The sequence below is a fragment of the Aureococcus anophagefferens genome, assembly GCF_000186865.1.
Source record: "Aureococcus anophagefferens unplaced genomic scaffold AURANscaffold_17, whole genome shotgun sequence".
NCBI lineage: Eukaryota > Pelagophyceae > Pelagomonadales > Pelagomonadaceae > Aureococcus > Aureococcus anophagefferens.
In genome coordinates, this window is record NW_008705577.1 from 627,811 (window position 1) to 650,206 (window position 22,396).

Here is a 22,396-nt window from a genome sequence, read left to right on the forward strand (position 1 = left end):
ACGCGGCGCGCGCGCGTCCGCGACGAGCTGCGTGTGGAAGGCGAGGCATTCAGAGTAGCGCCGCAGCACGGACCAGTGGCGCGCCGGCGCGTCGCCGCTCGCGCAACGGAATTCGTACATAACGGCGTCGCTTTCCTTGCCCGGCGACGCCGGGTCGCGGTCGGCGATCAGGACCGTGACGCCCGCGACGGTCGCCATGACACGCCGCGCCTCACGCCCGAGAACTCGGCGCGTCGAGCTGTAGAAAAAGACCGCTCGAGAGGCGCCTTTGCGCGGCGGAGCTGGGGCGGATCGCCGATTGCCCGCGCGGCGGCTCTGGCGCTTGAAACCTCGAGTGCTGCGGGCGACTGTGGTCTTTGTTGCTAGGTCGCAGCGATGGGAGACGCGCCAGCAGGTGAGAATGCTGCCAACATGGTCAAGGACGACGTCACGGGCGAGATGATGTCGAAGAACGCGCTGAAGAAGCTGCAGAAGAAGCGCGAGGCCGACAAGAAGAAGGCGGCCAAGGCCGCGGAGAAGGAGGCCAAGGCCGCGGCCGAGGGCCCGAAGAAGAAGTCGGCCCTCGCGTCGTCCGAGGCCGACGACCAGCTGTCGCCGAACCAGTACTTCGAGAACCGCTGCGCGACCATGAGCAAGCTCCAGGCCGCGTCGGACGCCGGCGCGGCCGCGTCGCCGTGGCCGCACAAGTTCGCCGTGTCGCACACGCTGCCCGAGTACGTCGAGGCCTTCGGGGGCCTCGCCGACGGCGCGCGCGTCGACGACGTCACGGTGAGCGTCGCGGGCCGGGCCATGCGCAAGGCGGGCCAGGGCAAGCTCATCTTCTACGACCTGCACGGGTCGGGCGTGAAGATCCAGGTCATGTCGGACCCGCGGTCCTTCGGCGCGGGCGAGGAGGCCTGGGAGGCCATCAACGACCGCCTGCGCCGCGGCGACGTCGTCGGCGTCGTCGGGTCCCCCGGCAAGTCGAAGCGCGGCGAGCTCAGCATCTTCCCGAAAGAGCTCGCGCTCCTCTCGCCGTGCCTCCACATGCTGCCCAAGGGCCAGGGCGCGTCCGTGCTCAAGGACCCGGACACGCGCTTCCGCAAGCGCTACCTCGACCTCATGGTCAACGAGGGCGCCGCGGACGTCTTCGCGATCCGGAGCCGCATCGTGTCCTCCGTGCGCAAGTACCTCGACGACCGCGGCTTCCTCGAGGTCGAGACGCCCATGATGAACATGGTCGCCGGCGGCGCGACGGCGAAGCCCTTCGTGACCTACTTCAACGAGCTCGGCATCAACGTCTTCATGCGCGTCGCGCCCGAGCTCTACCTCAAGACGTGCGTCGTCGGCGGTTTGGACCGCGTCTACGAGATCGGCCGCCAGTTCCGCAACGAGGGCATGGACCTGACGCACAACCCCGAGTTCACGACCTGCGAGTTCTACATGGCCTACGCGGACTACCACGATTTGATGGACATGACCGAGGACATGATCTCGTCGCTCGTCAAGGACATCCACGGCACGTACAAGGTCAAGTACCAGCCCAAGGAGGGCGACGAGATCGAGATCGACTTCTCGCCGCCCTGGCCCCGCGTGCCCATGCTCGCGGGTTTGGTGAAGGAGCTCGCGAAGCTGTCCATCGACGCGGCGTGGCTCGACGCGCCGGGCGCGCTGTCGCTTCCCGACGCCGCGGCGAAGCTCCTCGCGGTCCACTCCGCCGCGAAGATCGACCCCTGCCAGAAGCCCCACACGGTCGCGCGCCTCGTCGACAACCTCGTCGGCGAGCTCCTCGAGGACAACTGCGTGAACCCCGCGTTCATCACGGAGCACCCCGCGGAGATGTCGCCGCTCGCCAAGTACCACCGGGACAAGCCGGGCCTCACGGAGCGCTTCGAGCTCTTCGTCGCGGGCAAGGAGCTCTGCAACGCCTACACGGAGCTCAACAACCCCTTCGTCCAGCGCGAGCGCTTCGCGGCGCAGGCCGGCGACGTCGACGCGGGCGACGACGAGGCCATGGTCAAGGACGAGGACTTCTGCGTCGCGCTCGAGCACGGCCTGCCGCCCACGGGCGGCTGGGGCTGCGGCATCGACCGCCTCACCATGTTCCTCTCGAACAAGAACTCCATCCGCGAGGTCCTCCTCTTCCCCGCGATGAAGCCGGAGACGTCCGCGCCGCCGCCGCCGCCGCTCGCGCCGGACGCGCCCGACGACGCCAAGATCGCCGCCCTCTGCGCCCAGCTCAAGGCCGCGGGGCTCAAGCCCTGCGTCGGCGGCGAGGCCGCCTAGGCACCGGAGCCCCCGCCCCCCCTAATCCGCGCGCGACCAACTTTACGGGTGCTCGCCGGCGGCGTCTAGCCGCGTGCCGGCAGCGCGCGACCCGACGTCCCCCGCGACCCGACGTCCCCCGCGCGCCGCGGCGGCGAGGCGACTACGGTAGAGGTGGCGTTAGCGGGGCGGGCCCCGCGCGCGCCGATGGGCAGCGACGGCGGGGGCGGACCGCGGGCGGCCGGCCGCCCCCCGGGAGACCCGCGCGGCCCTACGCCGTGCCGCCGCCGGCCTTGATGCGGAGCTGGGCCTGGCGCTTGCGCGTGAGCTTCTGCACGGGCTTCTCGGCGTCCTCCTCGCCCTTCTTGACGGGCTCCTGGTACTTGGTGAGCACGATCTCGATGTGCGCGGGGCTCGCCATGTAGGGGTTGATGCGGCCGTGGGCGCGGTAGGTGCGGCGGCGCTGCTTCTGGGCGCGGTTCGCCTGGCTGTGCTTGACGACGAGGTCGTCGACGTCGAGGCCCTTCATCTCCGCGTTCGCCTCGGCGTTCTTGAGCAGGTCGAGGACGATCTTCGTCGCCTTCTGGGGCCAGCGCACCTTGTCGCCCGCCGCCTTCTGGAGCTTGCCCTGGGCGTGGCGCCCGCAGCCGCCCGTGAACTTGGTGAAGGCCACGGCCTGCTTGAACTGGAGCACGTCCTCGAGGAACGCCTTCGCCTTGGCCAGCTTCATGCCCTTGATGTTGTCGCACACCTCGCGGCAGTGCTTGAAGTGGGCCCGGAGGGACGACCCGCAGGCCTTGCTGGACTCCGTGGCCGAGTCGGCGTCGTAGCTGTACTTGCCCATCTTTGCCTACAGGAAGCGGGCGCGTCGGAGGCGGTTGTACGCGGCGCGGTCGCGTCGGTCGGCGCGCGCGTCTCCCGTCGACGGGGCTTCTCTCGTCGGGCGTCGTCGAACGGCGGCGCAGCGCCCGCGGCAATCGTGCGTCGCACTAGTACCGCCGCGGGGCGACCGCGCGCCGTCGGACTCGGCGTCGGCAGCCAGGCAGTCCGGCGCCGCGTCGGCGGCGTCGTGCGTCTTTCCGCGATGCGGTCAGCGCAAGAATGAACCGCCGCGCAGCCGAAGAGTCTGTCGCCGCCGCGCATCTCTCTACATCAACACTAGCCCCCGCGCCCATCGTCGTCCGGACGCCGCATCGGCACCTCGTCGCCGTGCTCGCCAACAAAAGCGCGAGGGCGAAGAGGACCCCCGGCCATACGAGGCGATGGCCAATCACGTGCAAAGTGTGTTCCCAGCTCCGGGGCGTGTCGGCATCCGGGGCGTCTCGGCATCCGGGAGAACCTAAGCATCGTCTGAGGGGAGGGCGGTCATCCGCGTTGAGCCCGGAGGAAGCGGCGTCGGGCGAAGGCGATGGGCCCCGGGCGCGGCGCGCCGAGCCAAGCCTAGTTTCTACTTATAAAGAGACGGTAGGCACATCCGTGAATCACCGATCTGCTTGCATCCGAATCCGCGAGAAGCTTGTCGATCTCTGAGGAGGTGGTTGACGGATCGACGTCCGTGTGAAAGCATAGGTGGACCCCCCCGGCCTACCACGCGGCCGAGGCCTGCGCGGAGCGCGCCGCCAAGGCGCTCGCCGCGTCGGAGGACGACGCCAAGGCCATGGCGCGCGCGGAGAAGGAGCAGCGCGCCGCCGCGGCGCTCGCCGCGTCCAAGAAGAGCACCAAGGCGCCGGTGCGCGAGGCGCCCGCCAAGTGCGTGGCTGCGCCTGGGATGCGGGAAGTTTCGGCCGCGCGCGACGCGTCGACCGCCACCGCACGAGGACTTGCCGGTAGAAGAACGGGAGCGCTCACAAGCGGACTGCCGTCGAAGTCGAGCTTCCTGCTAGCCTATCGCTCGAGCACGAGGCGTAGCACGCGCGCCGCGCGCGGTCGCAATAGACTTGGCTAGGAGAACCTGAGAAGCTTCCCACCTCCACAGGCCGAGCTCATCAGTCCTCACGCACCGGCGCCACACGTACTGCCATCGCAACCATGACCGACGCCATGGGTCGGAAGATCGCGCTGATCCGCAACACGGAGAATCGCACGGTGCGTCGCAAAACAACACCGAACGAGTCTCTCTGAGCGAAATCCGCAGGCCTTTGCGAACGCGCTCGGCAAGTTCTCGACGGACTTCCGCTCCCGCATCCTGAGCGACAAGGGCCTCGCCGAGGACCTCGACCCGCTCCTCGAGCGGAGCGTCGAGCTCTGCAACGACCTGTTCGCGAAGATCGCGCGCGCGCCGCGTCCGACGATCTCGCGCGCCGGGACGACGGAGAGGAGGGCCCGGGGGAGGGCCCGGGGGTCGACGCGAGAGGCGGCGCGCCGACGCATCGCCGCACCACGCAACGCCGCACGAAGCGCACGCAACGCGACGCCCCGGTGGCACCACCGACCCCCCCGCGGCGCGATCCGATCGACGCGGTCGCTTCCGCCGCTCCGCGGTTCCGCCTCGCGGAACGCAACCCCCCCTCGCTCGCAGACGGCCGCCGAGGCGCGGCGCGCGAGCCCGACGTTCGGGACCACGGTCAAGGACGAGAAGGTGCTCGCGTCGATCCTCGGCACGCTCGTGCGGAACATGGACAGCGACGCCGTCAGCGCCGTCGCGGCGCGCGACGGGGCCCTGCTCGAGCTCGCGCTGCGCATCATCCCGACGAGCGCCGTCGGTTCCCCGGTGTCCACAAAGACGGGGGTTCCCCGCCCCGCTCCTCCGCGCGCGCGCGGAACGTCGCCGGGACGCGGAACCGTCCCAGGTGTCGACGATGGGCCGCGACGCGGCGGCGCACATCTTCCTGCGCCTCGTCAGCGGCAAGGGCCCGAGCGAGGCGCTCCTCGCCAAGGACTCGGGCCTCGAGGCGCTCGCGCGCGGCGTCGCGCGGTCCGTCGCGTCGATGGCCGACCACGAGCTCCAGGAGGCGTGCGTCGACGCGCTCTACGTGCTCTGGCGCGCGTGGCACAAGCGCGGCCTCAAGAACCTGCCGGGCCCGCCGGTGGAGATCGCCCTGTCGCAGCGGCGGCGCTCGGACGTCGAGCCGTCGCGGAACCCGTGGGCGGCCAAGGCCGCGGCGCTCCGCGAGGCGCTCCACCCGGCGCTCGGCGGCGCGCTCGCGCAGACCTTCGAGGCGACCCAGGGCGCCAAGGAGCGCTTCCAGGCCGTCTACGAGCGCGCGCGGCGCGAGGCGCTCCTCGCGACGCGGGCCGAGCCCCGCGGCGGCGGAGAGGACGCGCGCGCGCTGCCGCTGTCGCTCAAGATCAAGGAGCTCCTCGTGCACTGCCCCTGGCTGCCGCGCGAGCCCGAGACGCCCGTCGACTTCGTCGAGTGGGTCGACTGCGGCGACGAGCGGCTCCACGTCGGCGTCTTCGACAAGCGCGACCGCGCGCGGATGACGCAGCCGAAGACGCCGCTCTCGCTCTGCTACGCGGACCTCGTGGACGTGGAGATCCACGGGACCGGCGGGCCGAATTTGACGTTCGGCGTGCCCTACCCGCACGCGCGCAAGGTGCTCCACCACGTGACCAAGTCGCGGCGGCCGCCGCCGGACCACGACGAGCCCGTCCGCGTGCGCCTCTGGCTCCACGGCGGCGCGCGCGAGGTCGCGGCGCTGCGCCGCGCCGGCGCGGCCTTCAAGCCGCCGGTGCAGCCCGGCGGGCCGTCGCCCGAGGCCGACGACGACGGCGCCGCGCTCTCGCAGGAGTCGCACCGGTCGTCCGTGAGCTTCGACGCGGCGCGCGGCGCGGACTTCCCCGACGCGCCCCAGTCGCTCCCGGCGCTCCGCGGCGCCGCGCGGCGCGCGCCGGCGGGCGGCGGGCGCCACGTCGCCGCGACCTTCGCCATGCCCGGCCGCGGCCCGCCGAAGCCGCCCCGGCCGCCGGCGCCGCGCAAGAAGCCCGCCGCGCGCGAGCCGTCGCCGTCGCCGCCGCCGCCGCCCGAGCGCGAGACGCAGCCGCCCGCGGCCGCGCCGCCGCCGTCGCCGTCGCCGTCGCCCGCGGACTTCGCGCCGGAGTCGCGGTCGCCGTCGCCCGCGGCGCCCGAGTCGCGGCAAGCGGCGCCGGAGCGCCTCTTCGGCGGCGGCCCGGCCGCCGCGCGCCGCGAGGCGCCCGCGCCCGCGGCGCCGCCGCCGTCGCCGACGCCGGATCCGCCGACGCAGTACGAGCACGCGCAGGACGCGCACCCGCCGCCGCGGCCGACGAAGCCCGCGGCGTCGTCGCCCCTCGACTTCGACTCGGAGCCGTCGCGGCGCTTCGCGGGCACGGAGGAGGAGAGCCCCTGGCTCCCGGACGCGCGCGGCGGCGACGGCGACGACGACGACGACGACGACGACGAGGCGAGCTACACGGACGCGTCGCTCTGGAGCGGGCTCTCGGCCGTCGTCCGCGACCACGGCCGCCTGCCCAAGGCGAAGATCGTCGCCAAGTTCATGGAGGCGCGGCCGTCGAGCGGCTTCACGCCCAAAGAGATCGCCGCGCGCATCGGCCGGGAGGCGACCTACGACAAGGGCCGGCGCCGCTGGGTCCTCGACCGGACGCGCGCGCCCCTCGAGGAGAGCGACGTGTCGAACCTGACGACGGACGGGTCGCCCGAGCTCGACGTCGTCGTCGTCGCGGAGTCCGACGACTCGGAGCCGCCGCCGCCGCGGTCCGCGCGGAAGCGGCTCCGCCGCGGCTCGGACCGCGCCGCCGCGCCGTCGCCCGAGGACTCGTCGCCGGACGACGACTCGCCGCCGCCCGCGCCGCGGCGCCGCCGCGTCGTCGTCGTCGAGTCGTCCGCGTCGTCCGCGGAGGCGCCGCCGCCGCCGCGGCGGTCGCCGCGCGCGCGGCCGTCCCAGGCCGAGGCCCCCGCGCCGCCGCCGCCGGAGGCCGACGACGCGCCGGAGACGGAGTGGGAGGACAGCCGCTGCGCCCTCGACGACGACGACGACGACGACGAGGACGACGCGGACTCGTACGACGCGGCGCCGGCGCCGAGCCCGCCGAGCCCGGCCGCGGCGCCGCTCGCGCCGCCGCCGCCCGCGCCGGCGTCGCGGCGCCGCTCCGTCGACGACCCCTGGCCCAAGTACCCGCCGACGAGCCCGCCCGACGAGGAGACGCCCGCGCGGCGGCCCGCGGGCGAGCGCGGCGGCTCGACGGCGACGGTGCCCGTCGTCTCCACGGCGTCGACGCCCGCGGCGCCGGCGCACAAGCGCGCCCGCGTCGCCGCCGCCGCGCCGACGCTCCTCCCCGCCGCCGTCCTCGACGTCACGGGCTTCTCCGAGCTCGACCGCCGCCTGTCGGGCACGACCGTGCTCCGCAACGCCATCGACATCTCCGCCGCCGCGTGGACGGGAGGCAAGCAGCGCGGCGGCTGGCAGACGCTCGCCGACGCCACGGAGCACGGCACGAACGAGGCCGCGCGCAACGTCAACCGCATGGCCGAGTCCGTCCTCATGCTCCTCGGCTACGCGGACGACATCGAGGCCGCCGTCGTCGCCCGCGCCGCCGCCTGAGCGCGCGCGCGCGCGAATCCCCCTCGCACCCCTCCCGTTCCCCGGCTTCTACGCGTCGCCTTCGAATGTTGCGCCGGGAGGGCTCCAATACGGGCGCCCCATCTCTCCGTATACGTCGCCGAGAGGCGTCAGTTGGCGTCGACGAGCGAGCCCGTGATCGAGAGCGCGAACGCGATGCGAGGCTGGGGCTCGAGGCGCGACCACGACGCCCGCCGGAGCGCCTCCTCCCTCCCGCGATCGGGCACCGGGGGGTGCGGGCACTCTACGTCCGCCGACGGCCGGGGCGCGGATCAAGAATCGCGCGGGCGGACGAACGATCCGATGTGAAGGCGCGAGGAAGGAGGCGGGCGGTGGGCGGAGGGGGGTCGCGAGGGCGCCGGCGCACGCGAGCAGGTTTGTCGCCACTTTCGCGGGTCGCCCGATCGCTGGTGCCAGCACCACCTCTGGCTCGCGAGGTGCGGGTCAATTCACGGCGCGGCAGGCCGTGGCCCCCTGCTTGGCGCCCGGCGCACCTGGCGCCTGCGCCGGGGCCCGTGGACCACGCGCACTCAAGGCGAACGTGCGTTAGATCAATAGAGGGGTGCTGTGCAAAAAAAGGGGGGGTCGACCAACCGGCGCCGTCGCGGACTAGTCCATGGTGAAGCCCGTCGCGTCCATGGCGATGAGGACCTTGAGGCCGGCCTCGAGCTCGGCGTAGGAGGAGTAGAGGGGGAGGTCGATGCGGTTGAAGCACGTGTGCGCGCGCGGGAAGCGGAGCTCGTTGCGCGGGAGCGACTGGATGCAGAAGCGCTGGTACTTGCCGTCGTTGCGCTGGAGCGCGCGGAAGCCGTGGCAGGGCACGCGGCTCGAGCCCGTGCAGAACTGGAGGAGCTTGGAGCGGTCGGCGTCGTCGAGCTTGGCCACGGCCTTCCAGAACCAGGCGATGACGGCGTGCCGGTCGCCGCGGCGCCGGTACTCGCCCGCGTACTCCGTGTGCTTGGCCCAGTCGGCGACGTCGATCGTCGGCGAGCCGCACATGAGCAGCTCGAGCTCGTAGGCGTCGAAGACGGCGAGCAGGTCCGGCGGGAGCACGGAGTAGACGCCCTTGGCCAGATGCCACGTCGCGTCCTTGTGCGCCTCGAGGACGTGGTGCCGCCAGAGCGCTTCCACGTAAGTCCGCTTGTTGCGGTCCGTGACCTTGACGTCGCGGCCGCGCTCGCAGAGCTCGCGGATGGCCACGTTCGTGTCGAGGACGTAGGACACGGCGTCGACGTCGCGCGCCTCGCCGTCGTCGTCGTCGTCGCCGAGCGCGTCCGGGTCCGCGCCCCCGAAGGGGCAGGTCCGCGGCGTCGCCACGGAGAAGTCGAGGTCCAACGCGTCGACGCCGTCATTATGTAAAAGCCAGTCGAGGTTGCGGCACAAATCCGGGTCGAGGCACTCGAGGTCGTCGTACTCCAGGGGCGCGCCGACGAGCTGCTTGTAGAGCGGCAGGCTCAGGGGCGCCGCGACCGGAATGCGCTCGACGAGGGCCTTGGCCAGCAGGCGCCCCGCGAACTCGTAGAGCTCCCGCGCGCGCGGGTGGCCGCCGAGCTTGGCCGGCAGCGACGCCGACGCGTCGAAGACGAGGCCGCCGTCGCCCGCGGCCTGGCGGAAGACGCCGACGGCGGGGTCGAAGACGGCCTCGGACGCGAGGCCGAACCACTCGCGCTCGATGCCGCCGACGTCGATGCCCGGCTCGTCGACGAACTGGACGCGCATCCACTGGCGGAGCGACCGCGGCTCGAGGCCGAGCACCTGGTGCACGGAGTCCTCGAGCAGGCAGTGGCGCCGGATCTCGAGGCGCACGTAGCCCTCCGACGGCGCGCAGCGTAAATCTTCCAAACGCTTCTCGAGCCAGAGGTGCTTCTCGCGGAACGGCAGGCCCGCGACGCGATCCAATTCCTCCGCGCGCTCGCGCGCCGCGGCCTCCGCGGACGTCTGCCGCGGCGCCTCCTCGTCGGCGTCCTCCTCGTCCTCCTCCTCGTCGTCGTCGTCGCCCTCGGACAGCGCGCGCGCGCGCGCGGCGCGCGCGGCGAACGCGCCGAGCCGCGGCGCGGCGTCGCCGTCGTCGTCGCTCCGCGGCGCGGCGTCCCCGCGGCGCGCCCGGCGCCGCCGGCGGCCGCCGTCGCGCGCCGCGAGCACGGCGCTCGAGACGAACTGGGCGCCGAGGTTTCCGGGCTCCTCGGGCGACGCCGCCGCGCCCTCCGCGGGGACCAAAGCCGTCGCGCCCGGCGCGCGGTCGAGCAGCGCGTGGACGACGGCGCCGACGCAGCCGCGCGCGCCGGACGGCGCCGCGCCGCCGCAGTCGCCGTCGAGGCGCCACCGGGCGACGCCATGGTCGTCCAAAGCCCGCCGCCAGCGCCGCCGCCGCGCGGCGCGGCGCTGCCGCGCGTCGAGCGCGAGGAGCGGCGCCTCCGCGTCCTCCGCGTCCTTGCGGGACCCCTTGCGCCGCGGCGACCGGCTCGGCTTCTTCGCCTCGTCCTCCTTGGCCTCGTCGGGGACACTTAAACTGCGCTCGCTCGCGTAGCCCGCGCCGAGCCGCGCCTTGGCCTCCAATTCCCGGGCGCGCGGCCCCGTGCCGACGCGCTGGCTCAGGCCGCAGACGTCGCAGGCGCCCGACGACACGCGGTTCTCGAGGGCGCAGATGGGGCACCGCCAGCCGTCGCCGTCCCGGAAGACCGCCTCCGAGTCGGCCTCGTCGAGGAGCGGCTGCGTGAGCTCCGCCGACAGGTACCGGCCGCCGTAGCCGCTGAGCCGCCGCAGGCGCCGCACGATGCACGTCGAGAAGCAGCAGCACACGAGGCAGGCGAGCACCGCGAGGAAGAGGAAGGCCTCCTCGAGCTGGGGGTCGTCGTTGCCGCCGGGGGCGCCGTCGTCCATGGCGTCGTCGGTCTGGCCAGGCTGGAGCCGGCCCCGCAGGAAGCGCGCCGCGGCGAGCGACATGAGTCGTCGAGCGGTCGGTTTCGGCGCGCGGCAGGTGCGCTGGGGCCTCCGACGTGTGCCCCCGCCTCGCGCTCTGCCCGACGAGCTGCCGCTCTCCTCGGTGCGCCCGACGCACCGCTCCGCCAAATGGCAACCCTGGCAAAATCCGCAACGTACCGTGCGCGAGCGCATCTGCGCGACGCGAGACGTGGGTTCTTTACTGGGATCGGGAGGGGGTTGGGTGCGGTGCGCGCGCCCGGCTTCGGGCGGCGCGCGGCGGCGCGGGCGCCCGGTGCTTGTCCGGCGCGGCCGCGGCGCTACGTGCCCGGCGGCCGCGGCGGCGGCGGCGGCATGCCGAGGCCCATGCCCGGCGGCGGCGGCGGGTAGCCGGGCGCGCCCGGCGGCGGCGGCATGCCGGCCATGCCCGGGGGCATGCCCCGGCCGTAGGCCTGGCCGGGCGCCTGCGCGGCCATGATCGACGCGCCCGGCCCGCCGATGCCGCGGACGGGGCCCGCGAGGCCCAGCGGCGCGGCGCCGAGGGGCGCCGTCGGGAGCCCCCGCCCCGCCGCCCGCCCCATGCCCGGCCCGCCGACGACGGCCCGGAGGTCGTCCTCGGGCGGCGGCGGCCCTTCGACGGACAGGCTCACGACCATCTCGCCCCGCAGCAGCACGAGGCCGAGCGTGCGCTTCTCCTCGCGCTCCTCGGAGATGCCCACCGTGCCCTTCTTCGCCTTAATCTTGCGGTACTCCTCGCAGTCCGCGAGCACGAGGTTCATGTGCTTGTCGAACGCGAGGAACGTTCCCACGAGCGTCCGGCTGTCGGCGATGGTCACGCGCATGCGGTAGTTGATGTAGCTCAGCATCTTGCTTGACTTGGCCATGGCCATGGTGCCGTCGGGCGCGTCGCGCGCGCGCGGGGCGCGGCGGCGGACGGCTTGGCGGCGAGCGGCGCGCTCGCTAGTAGCGGCGGCGGCGCGCGGCGGCGAAAACGACGGTGTGCCGGCGCCTTCGCAGGCGCTCGGACGACCGCGGCGCGCGACGAGAAGCGCGCAAGGAGGTGGTCGCGACGCGCACGGGCAAAGGCGAGGCGCGCAGTCGAGAGGGCCTCGACGACGGCGACTGTCGATCTCGGACTTTGAGCTCGCTATTTATTGATGGTGCTGTTATAGGACGATGCTGCCGCAAAGAGGAACGATGATTCTCTCGACCGATGCGGGCAGCGTCCAACGACGATGAAGGCAGCGCTGCTCATACTGGTCTACGCCGCTGACGCCCAAAGCTCCTGCGCCGACAGCGCGTCGTGGCACAAGAGCGGCGCGCCGCAAAAGGACTGCGCCTGGGTCGCGAAGCTCGCGCCGGACCGCTGCGTGGCCAAGGCCGACGACGGCCGCCTCGGCTTCGAGGGCTGCCCCGCGAGCTGCGGGAACAACGCCGCCGCGTGCGCCGACGACGGCGCGTGGCACAAGCGCGACGACCCGTCGAAGGACTGCTTCTGGGTGAGCCGCTGGACGCCCGCGCGGTGCTGGGTCGTCGGCGCCGACGCGACCTACGCGTTCCAGGGCTGCCGCGCGGCCTGCCGCGCCTGCGCGTCCGGCGCGTGCGCGTCGGCGTCCGACGCGACGGCCGCGCCGACGGCCGCGGCCGCGGCTTCGGTCTGGGAGGGCCTGCTCTTCCCCGCGGGCGCGCCGAACGACGGCGGCTTCGAGGGCCGCGCGGAGAACATCCGCCCGGGCGACGACGGCACGCGGCGCGCCTACAACGTCGACGCGCCGACGATCGCGTACTGGCCCGCGGCGGCGGCGGCGGCGGCCGCGGTCGTCGTCCTGCCCGGCGGCGGCTACAAGAAGGTCGCCCTGGGCAAGGAGGGCGACCACGTCGCCGCCCGCCTCGCGTCGCGCCACGGCGTCGACTGCTTCGTCGTCAAGTACCGCGTGCCGTCGCGCGGCAGAGACGACGACGAGTGGCCGTCGGACGCGCCGCTCGCGGACGCGCAGCGCGCGCTGGCCCACGTGCGCGCCCGGGGCTACGCCGTCGTCGGCGTCGCCGGCTTCTCGGCCGGCGGCCACCTCGCGGCGCGCGTCGGCGCCGCGCGCGACCGGGCCTACGACCGCGTCGACGCCGTCGACGATTACGGCTTCGCGCCGGACTTTGTGTTTCTGGTCTACCCCCAGCGTCGAGCGACGGGGGTGCTTTTTCGCGTGAATTTCGCCTGGAGATGTGAAGAAATCCGACCCCGTCGCACTTGGTAGGTCTACCCCTGGGAGCTCGCGGACGACAATGGCGAGGACGCCTTTAGCTTCGACCTGAACCGGGACTTCGACGACCTGTCGGGCTTCCCGCCGGCGTACCTCGCGCACGCGGCCGACGACGCGACGGCGCCCTACCTCAACTCGCTCGCGTTCTTCCACCACCTGCGCCAGGCCGGCGCCGGGCCCGCCAAGCTCGACGTCGTCCCGACGGGCGGCCACGGCTTCGGCGCGTGCTCGACGGGCGAGACGGGCGACGCGTGCGGCTGGACGGACCGCGCGTTCGCCTTCCTCCGGCGGGACGCGGGCCTGGCGGTTTAGGAGGAACATGCGCGGACGCCCTAGTCCGCCTTCTTCGACGCGCGGTTGAGCGTGACCTTGATCTTCTCGAGGACGGCCTCGGACGTCGTCGCGCCGTCCTTGCGCACGCAGCGCATCGCCCAGTAGCCGTCCTCGTCGCAGGTCGGGAGGGTCTGGTCCAGTTCGAGGATCTCGTTGCAGGGCAGCGTCGGCATGGACGCGCGCGAGTAGACGGAGCAGAAGACGAGGTGGTCCGCGTGGATCTCCGCGTCGACCTTGAAGTTGAGCGCGTAGCCCGCGAACGTGGGCCCGTAGAGCCACTGCGTCTCCGGGTTGCCCACGGGCAGGTACTGCCAGCGCACGAAGTGCTCCGTGAAGAAGCGGCGGAAGCAGAGCAGGGGCCAGATGTAGAAGTGGAGCGCGAGGTGGTGCGCCCGCTGCGCCTTCCGGAGGTCGTAGTTGAAGGCGAGCTTGTCCTTGGAGAAGGTCGAGGGCTCCTTGTTGAGGAGCTCGCCGTCCATCCAGATCTTGGGCAGCGTCGCCTCCTTGGTGCCGTCGAAGAGGTAGGACCGGATCGCGAGCGAGAACTGCGTCGGGTACGGCGCCTTCGTCTCGACGGGGAACTCGAAGGTGTCGCCGCCGGTGGCGAGCTTGCCGCACTTGCCGATGGTGTCGCGGTTCATGTGGTTGCCGTAGGCGACGATCTGCCACGAGAAGCCCGGCGCCTTGACGTTCTCGACCGTGAGCGTCGTCTTCCGGCCCTTCGGCAGGATCGCGAGCGCGTTGACGTTCGTGTGCGTGTTCCAGCGCGGCCCGAAGAGCAGCGCGCCGACGATCGTCTTCTGCTCCATTTTGCCCTGGCCCAGCTTGAGGAAGAGCGTGTCCGTCCACTTGTCCGTCGCCAGGTTGATGCGCATCTTCGCGCCGATGGGCAGCAGCGCGCGCTGCATGCAGCAGTAGTAAAAGTAGGACAGCACGCAGAGGGGCAGCTCCAGCAGGCCCACGAGGATGGACACGCAGTCCCCGGGCTGCACGGCGTCGATGGTCGGCGGCATGGCCGCGTGGCTCGACGCCGTCAGCAGCTTGAGCAGGGGCTTCTGGACCGTGTAGAGGCCGATCCAGACGACGTAGGTCGGCAGGGCCATGCCCGCGTAGAACAGGGTCTGCCCGACGAGCAGGAGCTTCCCCATGGCGTCAATCCCGGGGACGAGGATGGACGAGGACGATGGACGAGGACTCGGTGGCTGGCCAAGGCGAGCCATCCGAAAAAGTATCTTTTCAGCTTGGACCTTGCAGTTGTCCTTACTAAAAAATGGTGGGCCTGGTCCGCGTGCTCGCCGCGCTGTCGGCGTCCTGCGGCGGGGCGAACCGCCTGGACGCGTGGGCGCGGGCGCGTCCGTTGCAGACGACGGCCGCGGCGGCGACGCTCCGCGGCGCCGTCGGGGACCTCGCGGCGCAGAAGCTCGAGCTGGCGCGGTCCGGCGACAGCGACGCGTCGCTGGACCGTCGGCGCCTCGTGTTGTACACGTCGTTCACGAACCTCGTGGCCGTCGTCTACGATCGCCCGCTCTACACTGGCCTCTTCCCGCGGTGGTTTCCGAGCGTCGTCGGCGGGCGGCGCGCCTGGGGCAACGTCGCCAGGGCCACGCTCGTCGACAACCTCGTCTGCTCGCCGTTGTTGTATTTCCCGCTGTTCTACGTCTTCAAGGACGTCGTCGTCGAGCGGTCGCGGGGCCTCGGCGGCGCGCTCCGCCACTACGCGCGCGAGCTGCCCGCGCAGCTGCCCGTCTGCTGGAGCTTCTGGATCCCGCTCACGGCGACGTCGCAGGCCTTCGTGCCCGTCCACCTGCGCATCCCCTACATCTCGCTCGCCGCCTGCGCCTGGGTCGGGATCCTGTCCACGGTCACCGCGGACCTCGACCGCGCGGCCTCGCAATCCTAGCTTACGCGCGGGGGCGGTTCGAACACGCTCTCGTTGTCGTCCCAGTTCTTCGGGTCGCGGAACCAGAACTCCGTGAAGTTCGCGTAGGGCACCGCGCGGACCGCGCGCCGGGACCGGTTCGGCAGGCCGAAGTGGAGCACGCGCGCGTCGAAGATGAGCGCGTCGCCGGCCGCGAGCCGCGGGCGCACGAGCGCGTCCTGGACGCGCCGCAAGAGCACGTCCCGCGGCTCGGCCTCGTCCGTGAGCCGCGCGCACGTCGCGAGGTCGTGGGACCCGGGCACGAACCTGGGCAGGACAAGGGTGATTCAACGTCGCTTCAACGTGGGTGTTCCGCGCGCGCGCGTTCCGGGAAAAGCATTCACGCTTCGAGACCGTTCCGAGAGATGATCGCTCGTCCAAAAATCAGCCGAAACGAGTGGAAAGTGGGCGAAATCGGAGCCTTTGAAGTTGGGAATTTCGCTCTCTTGTCCTGCCCGGGCACGAACGCCGTCTGCCCCGCGGCCGGGTCCGCGGCCGCGGCGCCGCCGTAGAGGAAGACGTTGAGGTAGTGCGGCGGCAGCACGCGGTCGTCGAAGAGGTGCGGCGCGTCCGCGTGCAGGGCCTGCTCCGCGGCGCCGGGCACGCTCACGACGGCGCCGACGGGCCCCGCGTCGAGCGCGCGCTTCGGCGCGTCGGGCCCGCCGAGGTCGAAGTTCCACAACCCAAAGTTGCCCCGGCGCGCCGCCGTCCGCGGGGCCTCGCTCGCGAGGCGGCAGATCTCCCGGAGCGCGCCGTTGTTTCGGAGCGCGTGTCGCCGCTCCGCTCCTTCCTCTCCCTTTAACCGCGGCGTCCCCCGGAGGTCGCAGCGCAGGTCCTCGCGCATGGCGAGCTCGCGGTAGGTCTCGACGTGCGGCGCGCCCGGGTCCATGAGGTCGACGCCGCGGTGTTCCACGAGCGCGGCGCGGCAGGCTTCGAAGTCCGCGAGCGCGTCCGCGGCGAGGCCGTCGGCGACGGCCGGGTCGAGCAGCCCCGGCAGGATGACTAAACCATGGGACCGCAACGTCCGCGCCGCGCGCGCCGCGAAGGCCGCCGCGGGCAGCGGGCCGGCCGCGCGCCGCGCCGCGACGGCGAGCCCGTGCGCGCGCTCGTGCTCCGCCTCCGACGCGGGCGGCCGCGGCGCGCAGCCGACCTCGTCCGCCGTGCACAGCCGCTTCCCGAAGACGACGGCGGCGCCGCCGCGCCAGCGCTCGACGAGCGCGGGACCGGCGCTCCTCGCCGCGGCCGCGGCCGGCCCGACGACGGCGACGGCGCCGCCGCGCGCGACGGCGGCGACGGCGTCGCCGAGCGCGTGCACGACGAGCGCGTCGCAGGCGGCGCCCGGCGACGCGACGTCGAAGCCGGCGCCGCGCGCGCGGTCCTCGTAGGCGCCGTCGACGTCCGGCGCCACGACGATGACGGGCTTCACGGCGCCGACGGGCGGCACGAGCCGCGCGAGCTCCGCGACGACCTCGCCGACGGTGTCGCCGTCGTCCTCCTCGCTCGTCGAGCCGTCGAAGAGGTCCATTGTGGATTGCGAGTGAGGCGCTAGGTCCGAAGGTTTATAGCTCTCCCATGCCTCGCCAGTTCAACAAAAGTTCAAGAAAGCCGCGCCTCGATGCTGCCGCGGATGGTGCCGGCGCTGGGCATGGGCGTGCCGGTGCGGGCCTGGGCAGCCCGCCCCCGTTGAGCGACCTCTGAACCCCTCGATAGCCGCGCACGCCGACCCGCGCCATGACGAACCAGATCCTCCTCATCCGCAAGGAGAAGGCGAAGATGGACAAGAAAGCGGCCAAGGAGCAGAAGAAGGCCGACGCCAAGGCCGCCAAGGAGGCGAAGAAGGTCGCCAAGGCCGAGAAGGCCGCGGCGAAGAAGGAGGCCAAGGCCGCGAAGAAGCACGAGAAAGAAGTCAAAAAGATGGGCCACAGCGGCGTCCGCGAGCGCAAGGCGACGGTCGTGCCCGTCTACAGCATCGAGCACACCGGCGGCGCCTTCGAGGACCGGAAGAACCACGAGGCGGAGGCGGCGCGGCCGGGCACGGCCGAGGAGCCCGCGGACCTGACGGCCCCGGGGGGGTCCAGCGCGCCGGGCACGCCGGCGACGCCGGGCGTCGAGGCGAAGCGGCGGACGCCCAAGGGTCGAAGCTGGGAGGAGGGCGGCCACCTCGCCGCGGCCGCGGCGAACCGCGGCGGCACGCCCGAGGAGCAGCGCGCGACGAGTGCGGAGGCGCCCGTGAAGCGGAGCTTCTTCTTCGGGCGCCGCGCGAAGACGCCCGCGGCGCCGCCGGGCGTCACCGTCGAGGAGGCGTCCCAAAAGATCATGGGCCACAAGCCGGGCCAGGACATCCGCGCGGACTGGAAGGCCGAGGACAAGGACAAGAAGCCGGGCATGCTGCGGCGCCTCTGGCTCTGGGTCTACGACTACGCGAAGCGCACGTACCAGAAGCGCGTCGTCGGCATCGACGTCTACGAGGGCATCGACTACAGCATGTACGAGCCCCACATGAAGGACTTCTTCTACCTGGGGTTGAAGAAGCGCGACGTCGTGCGCCTGTTGAACGTCTTCCTCGAGGTCGACATGGACCGGAGCGGCCTCGTGGACGACCTCGAGTTCCTCACGTTCATCGACGTCGAGCGGACGCCGTTCGCGCGCAAGGTCTTCGACATCTTCGACAACGACGCCTCCAACGAGATCGACTTCGTCGAGTTCGTCAGCGCCATCTGGAACTTCTGCAGCCAGGACCAGAACGACGTCATGGCGTTCGCGTTCGAGTGCTTCGGCGAGTACAACAAGCCGACGCGGTCCCACGTCATGCGCGACCCGACGTTCCTCATGGACTCCATCTTCGACCGGGAGACGCGCGAGCGCAAGGAGCGGCAGAAGTTCTTCGACGAGCTCATCTACCGCAACGGCCACGTGACCTTCGAGGACTGGATGAAGTGGTGCACGCACAACCGCCGGTCCGTGCGGCCGCTCGTGCAGATCCAGTACCTCATGCGCAAGGCCTGCCTCGGGTCGCGCTTCTGGAAGCGCCAGACGCGCAACCGCAAGCGCATCTTCGGCAAGATGCCCTTCCACGAGATCGAGAAGACGATCAACTCGCAGCGGCGGCGCATGCCCAAGCGGGCGAAGCGCAAGCCCGTCGTCGTGCCCAAGTCCGAGCCCGTGCTCGTCTGGGAGGAGCCCGCGGAGGTGCCCGTCGCCTGGGACGACCCGGGCCCGAAGCCGCGACGCAAGGTCAAGAAGAAGAAGTACCGCACGGTCATGGCCCACGGCTACGAGCAGTCCATCCTCTGCGACGACGACGGCGACGCGCCGTCGCGGCCCGACCCGCCGTCGCTCGACGCGCCCATCGTCATCAAGCAGAAGGCCCTCATCACGGAGAAGCGCACGCGCCAGGAGGCCATCGCCGTGCTCCAGTCGCTGCGCAACAAGCACCACCGCCTCGCGGAGGAGCGGAAGCACAAGCGGCGCAAGGCGCGCGACGACACCAAGGGCATGGACGCGGCCTGGGAGCAGTCCCACGCGGGCATCCCGGACCTCATGGCCAAGCAGCACGGCGCCCAGGCGTTCCTCGCCGTCTCCCGCGCGACCCCGCGTCCCCATGGCGATTTCGACCGGACAAACGATCGCCGCGCGTCGCAGGCATGAACGCGTCCGCGGCGCGCAAGGTCGCGCGCGGCATCAAGGACGGCGGCCCGTCGAACGAGCGCTTCCCCATCGCCAAGTACCCGTGCGTCTACGAGCCGAGCCACCTCGAGCGGAGCATCGGCATCTACACGCTGAGCGGCATGATCCCGACGGGCTCCGAGGCGCCGCGGCTCCTGCCCGAGCCCGAGGGCGACGAGGAGCCGCGGCCGCGGACGCCCGGGGAGGACCGGCTCGTGCGCGTGCGCACGCCCGACGAGGCCGGCGGCCGGCCGAAGACGCCGAAGACGCCCGAGGAGGAGGAGCGGGAGCGGAAGCGGCGCGAGCTCGTCGCGGGCGTCGACTACTGGACGCGGCCCGCGACGCCCGAGAGCCGCCCGGCCACGCCGTCGTCGCGGCCGGGGACGCCCCAGGCCTACGGCCCGGCCTACGAGGCGCCCAAGGGCGAGATGGCCAAGTCCATGGGCCGCTCGGACGCGCGGCCGCGGACGCCCGACGGCGCGGGCGCGGTGCGGCTCCGGCCCGCGACGCCCGACTCGGACACGAAACCGTCGCCGAACGCCAAGCCCAAGGGCCGCTTCTTCCGGGGCTCCATCTTCGGCAACAAGCGCGAGGAGACGAAGCAGCGCGGCGTCTTCGACTCGCCCGCGGACGAGGTCGAGAGCCGCGACCGCGGCCGCGCGGCCGCGGGCAAGCGGGGCTTCTCCTTCGTGCGGCCGAAGAAGCGGCCCAAGACGCCCGACGTGGTCGAGGAGTCCATCTACGACGACCAGGTCTGGAACGCCGCGGACGACGCGCCCGACGTCGTCGCCGAGAAGCCGCGGTCGCGGACGGGCTTCCGGCGCGCGAAGAAGGAGAAGATCGCCGCAAAGACGCCGCCGTCGTCGCCGCCGGGCAGCCCGCCGGGCAGCCCCGCGAAGGCGGGGCGATAGTAGTTTCTGTGCGTTCGCTCCGTGTCCGTCGACCGATACCATGGGAGGGGATGGCGAACGGCGCCGGCGCAGGACGCCCGCCCCCTTCATTGAGCTGCGAGCTTCAGCACTGGTCACGCGTTGAATCCGCTGCTGATTTCGTGATCCGCGGGTGGCGCGAGTTCTTCCAGCACATGAATTTCTTCCATACTGGCTTCGATGATTTCGCAGACGAGTACGTGGATCGGTGGACGGACCGCCGCGCCGCGAGCGTTTTCGCCCGGATCTTGCGAGATGAACAGGCGCTCATAGATCGCGGTGGCGGACGCGTGATGGATGACGATAGATCGCGGTGGCAGAGGGAACTGGACAAGGAGTGAAGGGAGGACAGTACTAGTAGTTAAAAAAAGAAATTACGCGCCCCGCTTCTTCTTCTTCGCGGGCTTGACGTCGACGAGCGGCGGGCCCCCGGGCTCGCCCTGGAAGAGGACGACGGCGTCGGGCGCGTCGCCGGGGAGCTCGGCGACGCGGAGCGCGATCTTCGTCGCCATGTCGCCGGCCTGGAAGGCCCAGGCGCGCGGCGCCGCGGCCGCCGTGTCGACCGGGAGCGCGCGGAGCCGGCGCTCGCGCGAGAAGTCGAGCGCCGGCAGCCGCGCGGCCGACAGCGTCTTTCGGACGGCGGCGGGCAGCACGTCGGCGTCGTCGGGCTTCCAGTCGAGCCAGACGTTGACGAGGAGCGTCACGCGGTCGCCGGCGGACGACGCGTCGTCGCCGTAGACGCCGTCGGGCGCCGCGTGCAGGAACCGCCCGTCGAAGGACATGTGCTTGCCCGCGACGGGCCGGCACGCGAAGCACTCGCCGCCGGCGCCGGCGACGGGCTTCTCCGCGTCGCTCGGGCTCACGAGGGGCACGACGACGGTCGGCGCGCCGCCGTCGGCGAGGTACGTCACCGTCGCGACGTGCGGCGACAGGTTGACGTCGCCCTCCAAGCTGTAGTCGCGGTCGAAGTGCCACGCGACGCTGCCGCCGTCGCGCTCCATGGCGAGCGTCCACCACTCCGCGCCGGATCGCGCGCGGTCGAAGCTCGCTTTTCGCGCGTGGAGCTCGAAGACGTCGAGCGCCGCGCGCTCGACCGCGCAGAGCCCGGCGCGGTCCGCGGACGCCGGCACCCAGTACGTGCTCCCGGACGAGTAGGCCTCGTCGCCCTTCTTCGACCGCGCCGAGAAGGCCGACGCGCAGTCCTTTTTTAGGGTTTTGAGCGATTTTTCATCGGCGACGCCGTCGAACGCGCGGTAGCCGTAGTCGAGCTCGTCGGCTCCCGCGACGGCGACGCGGCCGTGCGCGTCGAGCGCGAGCTCGCCGTTCGGTAAGGGTTCTGCGGGCGGCGGCGGCGGCATGGGCTTGGCTGCTTCCTCCGCGGGCATGGCTTTGGCCGCTTCCTCGGTCATCTCGATCGGAGAGAAGACCGGCGTGCCGCAGCGCATGAGCCGGTTCTTGCGGCGGCGGGCGCAGACCATTGCTGTGGTCTTGTCGCTGAAAATATTGCAATTCGGTCGTCCGAAGCGGAGCTGTGGCAGCGGACGAGGTGTCTGGCGACACACGCAGCCGAAGGTGAGCAGCTTCGGCTCGGCCGCTCTCTGGAGCGGCGCGCGAGCGAGCCGCGGATCCAGCGTCCGGGACACGATCGCCGTCTCAAAACTCGCTGCTCCTCGAGCCCTGTCGCCCGCCGGCGTCCGATGCCCACAGGGCCCACTTTTTGGCTCACTTACGCGCGAGAGGGCACGAGAGAGGTGATGGACGTGCGCGAATGCGGCGGCGAGCGAAGTTTCGGCGAGTTCGGCCGCCGCTGCCACCTCATGGCCTCCAAGAGGGCACGAGGTGGCACGCGCGCGCTCCCGGGCCGGGCGGGCCGCGGGCGCCGCCCACCCGCCCGCGCCGCACCTCCGACGGCCGCCGGAGTTGCGCTGCACCGCTCTGAGAGATCACGGGGCTGGAAAACACCGCGCGCGCCCGCTCGACGCGCCCGAAGCGCTCTCCCGCTCGACGCTCCCCGCCTCATAGGTTCTGTTCCGCTAGACGGCTATACTTCCCCCATCCACGGTTGCAGCGCGCGCCCTGTCAACCACCTGAGACCATGTTCATCCCGAAGAAGAACCGCCTCGAGGTCTACTCGTACCTGTTCAAGGAGGGCGTCCTCGTCGCCAAGAAGGACAACTTCAAGCCCAAGCACGACGAGATCGACGTGCCCAACCTCGAGGTCATGAACCTCATGAAGTCGCTCAAGTCCCGCGGCTACGTCCGCGAGACGTTCAACTGGCAGTACTACTACTGGTACCTGACCAACGAGGGCATCGAGTACCTCCGCGAGTACCTCCACCTCCCCGCCGAGATCGTCCCCGCGACGCTCAAGAAGGCGTCGGCCCGCCCCGTGGCCGCCGGCGCCCGCGCGCCGCCCCCGGGCGCCGAGCGCGTCCGGGAAGGCGGCGAGCGCCCCGAGGGCGGCGGCTTCGGCCGCGGCTTCGGCCGCGGCGGCGGCGCCGGCTCGGCCGCGGCGGCGGCTTCGGCCGCGGCGGCGGCGCGCCGGTCGAGGCCAGCGCCTAGGCGGGCCACGCCCCCGGCGGCGGTTTTTTT

At 72.2% G+C, this 22,396-nt stretch overlaps 8 protein-coding genes across 8 annotated transcripts; 3 read left to right on the forward strand and 5 right to left on the reverse strand.

Annotated features, from left to right (window-relative positions):
* Positions 1 to 441: 441 nt before the first annotated feature.
* AURANDRAFT_1254 (hypothetical protein) lies at positions 442 to 2,142 on the forward strand (the record flags this gene model as incomplete). Its single annotated transcript, XM_009040789.1, has 1 exon — positions 442 to 2,142. A coding segment is annotated over one exon (1,701 nt), but the record flags the coding sequence as incomplete, so codon positions are not given.
* Positions 2,143 to 2,409: 267 nt separating this feature from the next.
* AURANDRAFT_60213 (hypothetical protein) lies at positions 2,410 to 3,094 on the reverse strand (the record flags this gene model as incomplete). The annotated part of the gene is made up of 1 exon (XM_009040902.1): positions 2,410 to 3,094. The coding sequence occupies one exon, from the start codon at positions 3,086 to 3,088 to the stop codon at positions 2,516 to 2,518; it is 573 nt and encodes a 190-aa protein (XP_009039150.1).
* A 5,296-nt stretch (positions 3,095 to 8,390) lies between these two features.
* On the reverse strand, positions 8,391 to 9,509 carry AURANDRAFT_29553 (hypothetical protein; the record flags this gene model as incomplete). Its single annotated transcript, XM_009040901.1, has 2 exons — positions 8,391 to 9,023; positions 9,099 to 9,509. Coding segments are annotated over 2 exons (1,044 nt in total), but the record flags the coding sequence as incomplete, so codon positions are not given.
* A 1,814-nt stretch (positions 9,510 to 11,323) lies between these two features.
* Positions 11,324 to 11,566, reverse strand: AURANDRAFT_16819 (hypothetical protein; the record flags this gene model as incomplete). The annotated part of the gene is made up of 1 exon (XM_009040900.1): positions 11,324 to 11,566. A coding segment is annotated over one exon (243 nt), but the record flags the coding sequence as incomplete, so codon positions are not given.
* A 1,724-nt stretch (positions 11,567 to 13,290) lies between these two features.
* Positions 13,291 to 14,439, reverse strand: AURANDRAFT_65877 (hypothetical protein; the record flags this gene model as incomplete). Its single annotated transcript, XM_009040899.1, has 1 exon — positions 13,291 to 14,439. The coding sequence occupies one exon, from the start codon at positions 14,437 to 14,439 to the stop codon at positions 13,291 to 13,293; it is 1,149 nt and encodes a 382-aa protein (XP_009039147.1).
* A 565-nt stretch (positions 14,440 to 15,004) lies between these two features.
* Positions 15,005 to 16,734, reverse strand: AURANDRAFT_65878 (hypothetical protein; the record flags this gene model as incomplete). The annotated part of the gene is made up of 3 exons (XM_009040898.1): positions 15,005 to 15,095; positions 15,216 to 15,476; positions 15,677 to 16,734. 3 exons carry the CDS (start codon positions 16,732 to 16,734, stop codon positions 15,005 to 15,007), a joined length of 1,410 nt encoding a protein of 469 aa, XP_009039146.1.
* Positions 16,735 to 16,940: 206 nt separating this feature from the next.
* On the forward strand, positions 16,941 to 19,786 carry AURANDRAFT_65879 (hypothetical protein; the record flags this gene model as incomplete). Its single annotated transcript, XM_009040863.1, has 2 exons — positions 16,941 to 18,804; positions 18,852 to 19,786. The coding sequence occupies 2 exons, from the start codon at positions 16,941 to 16,943 to the stop codon at positions 19,784 to 19,786; spliced, it is 2,799 nt and encodes a 932-aa protein (XP_009039111.1).
* Positions 19,787 to 21,899: 2,113 nt separating this feature from the next.
* Positions 21,900 to 22,193, forward strand: AURANDRAFT_29821 (hypothetical protein; the record flags this gene model as incomplete). The annotated part of the gene is made up of 1 exon (XM_009040864.1): positions 21,900 to 22,193. A coding segment is annotated over one exon (294 nt), but the record flags the coding sequence as incomplete, so codon positions are not given.
* Between the last annotated feature and the right edge of the window lie 203 nt (positions 22,194 to 22,396).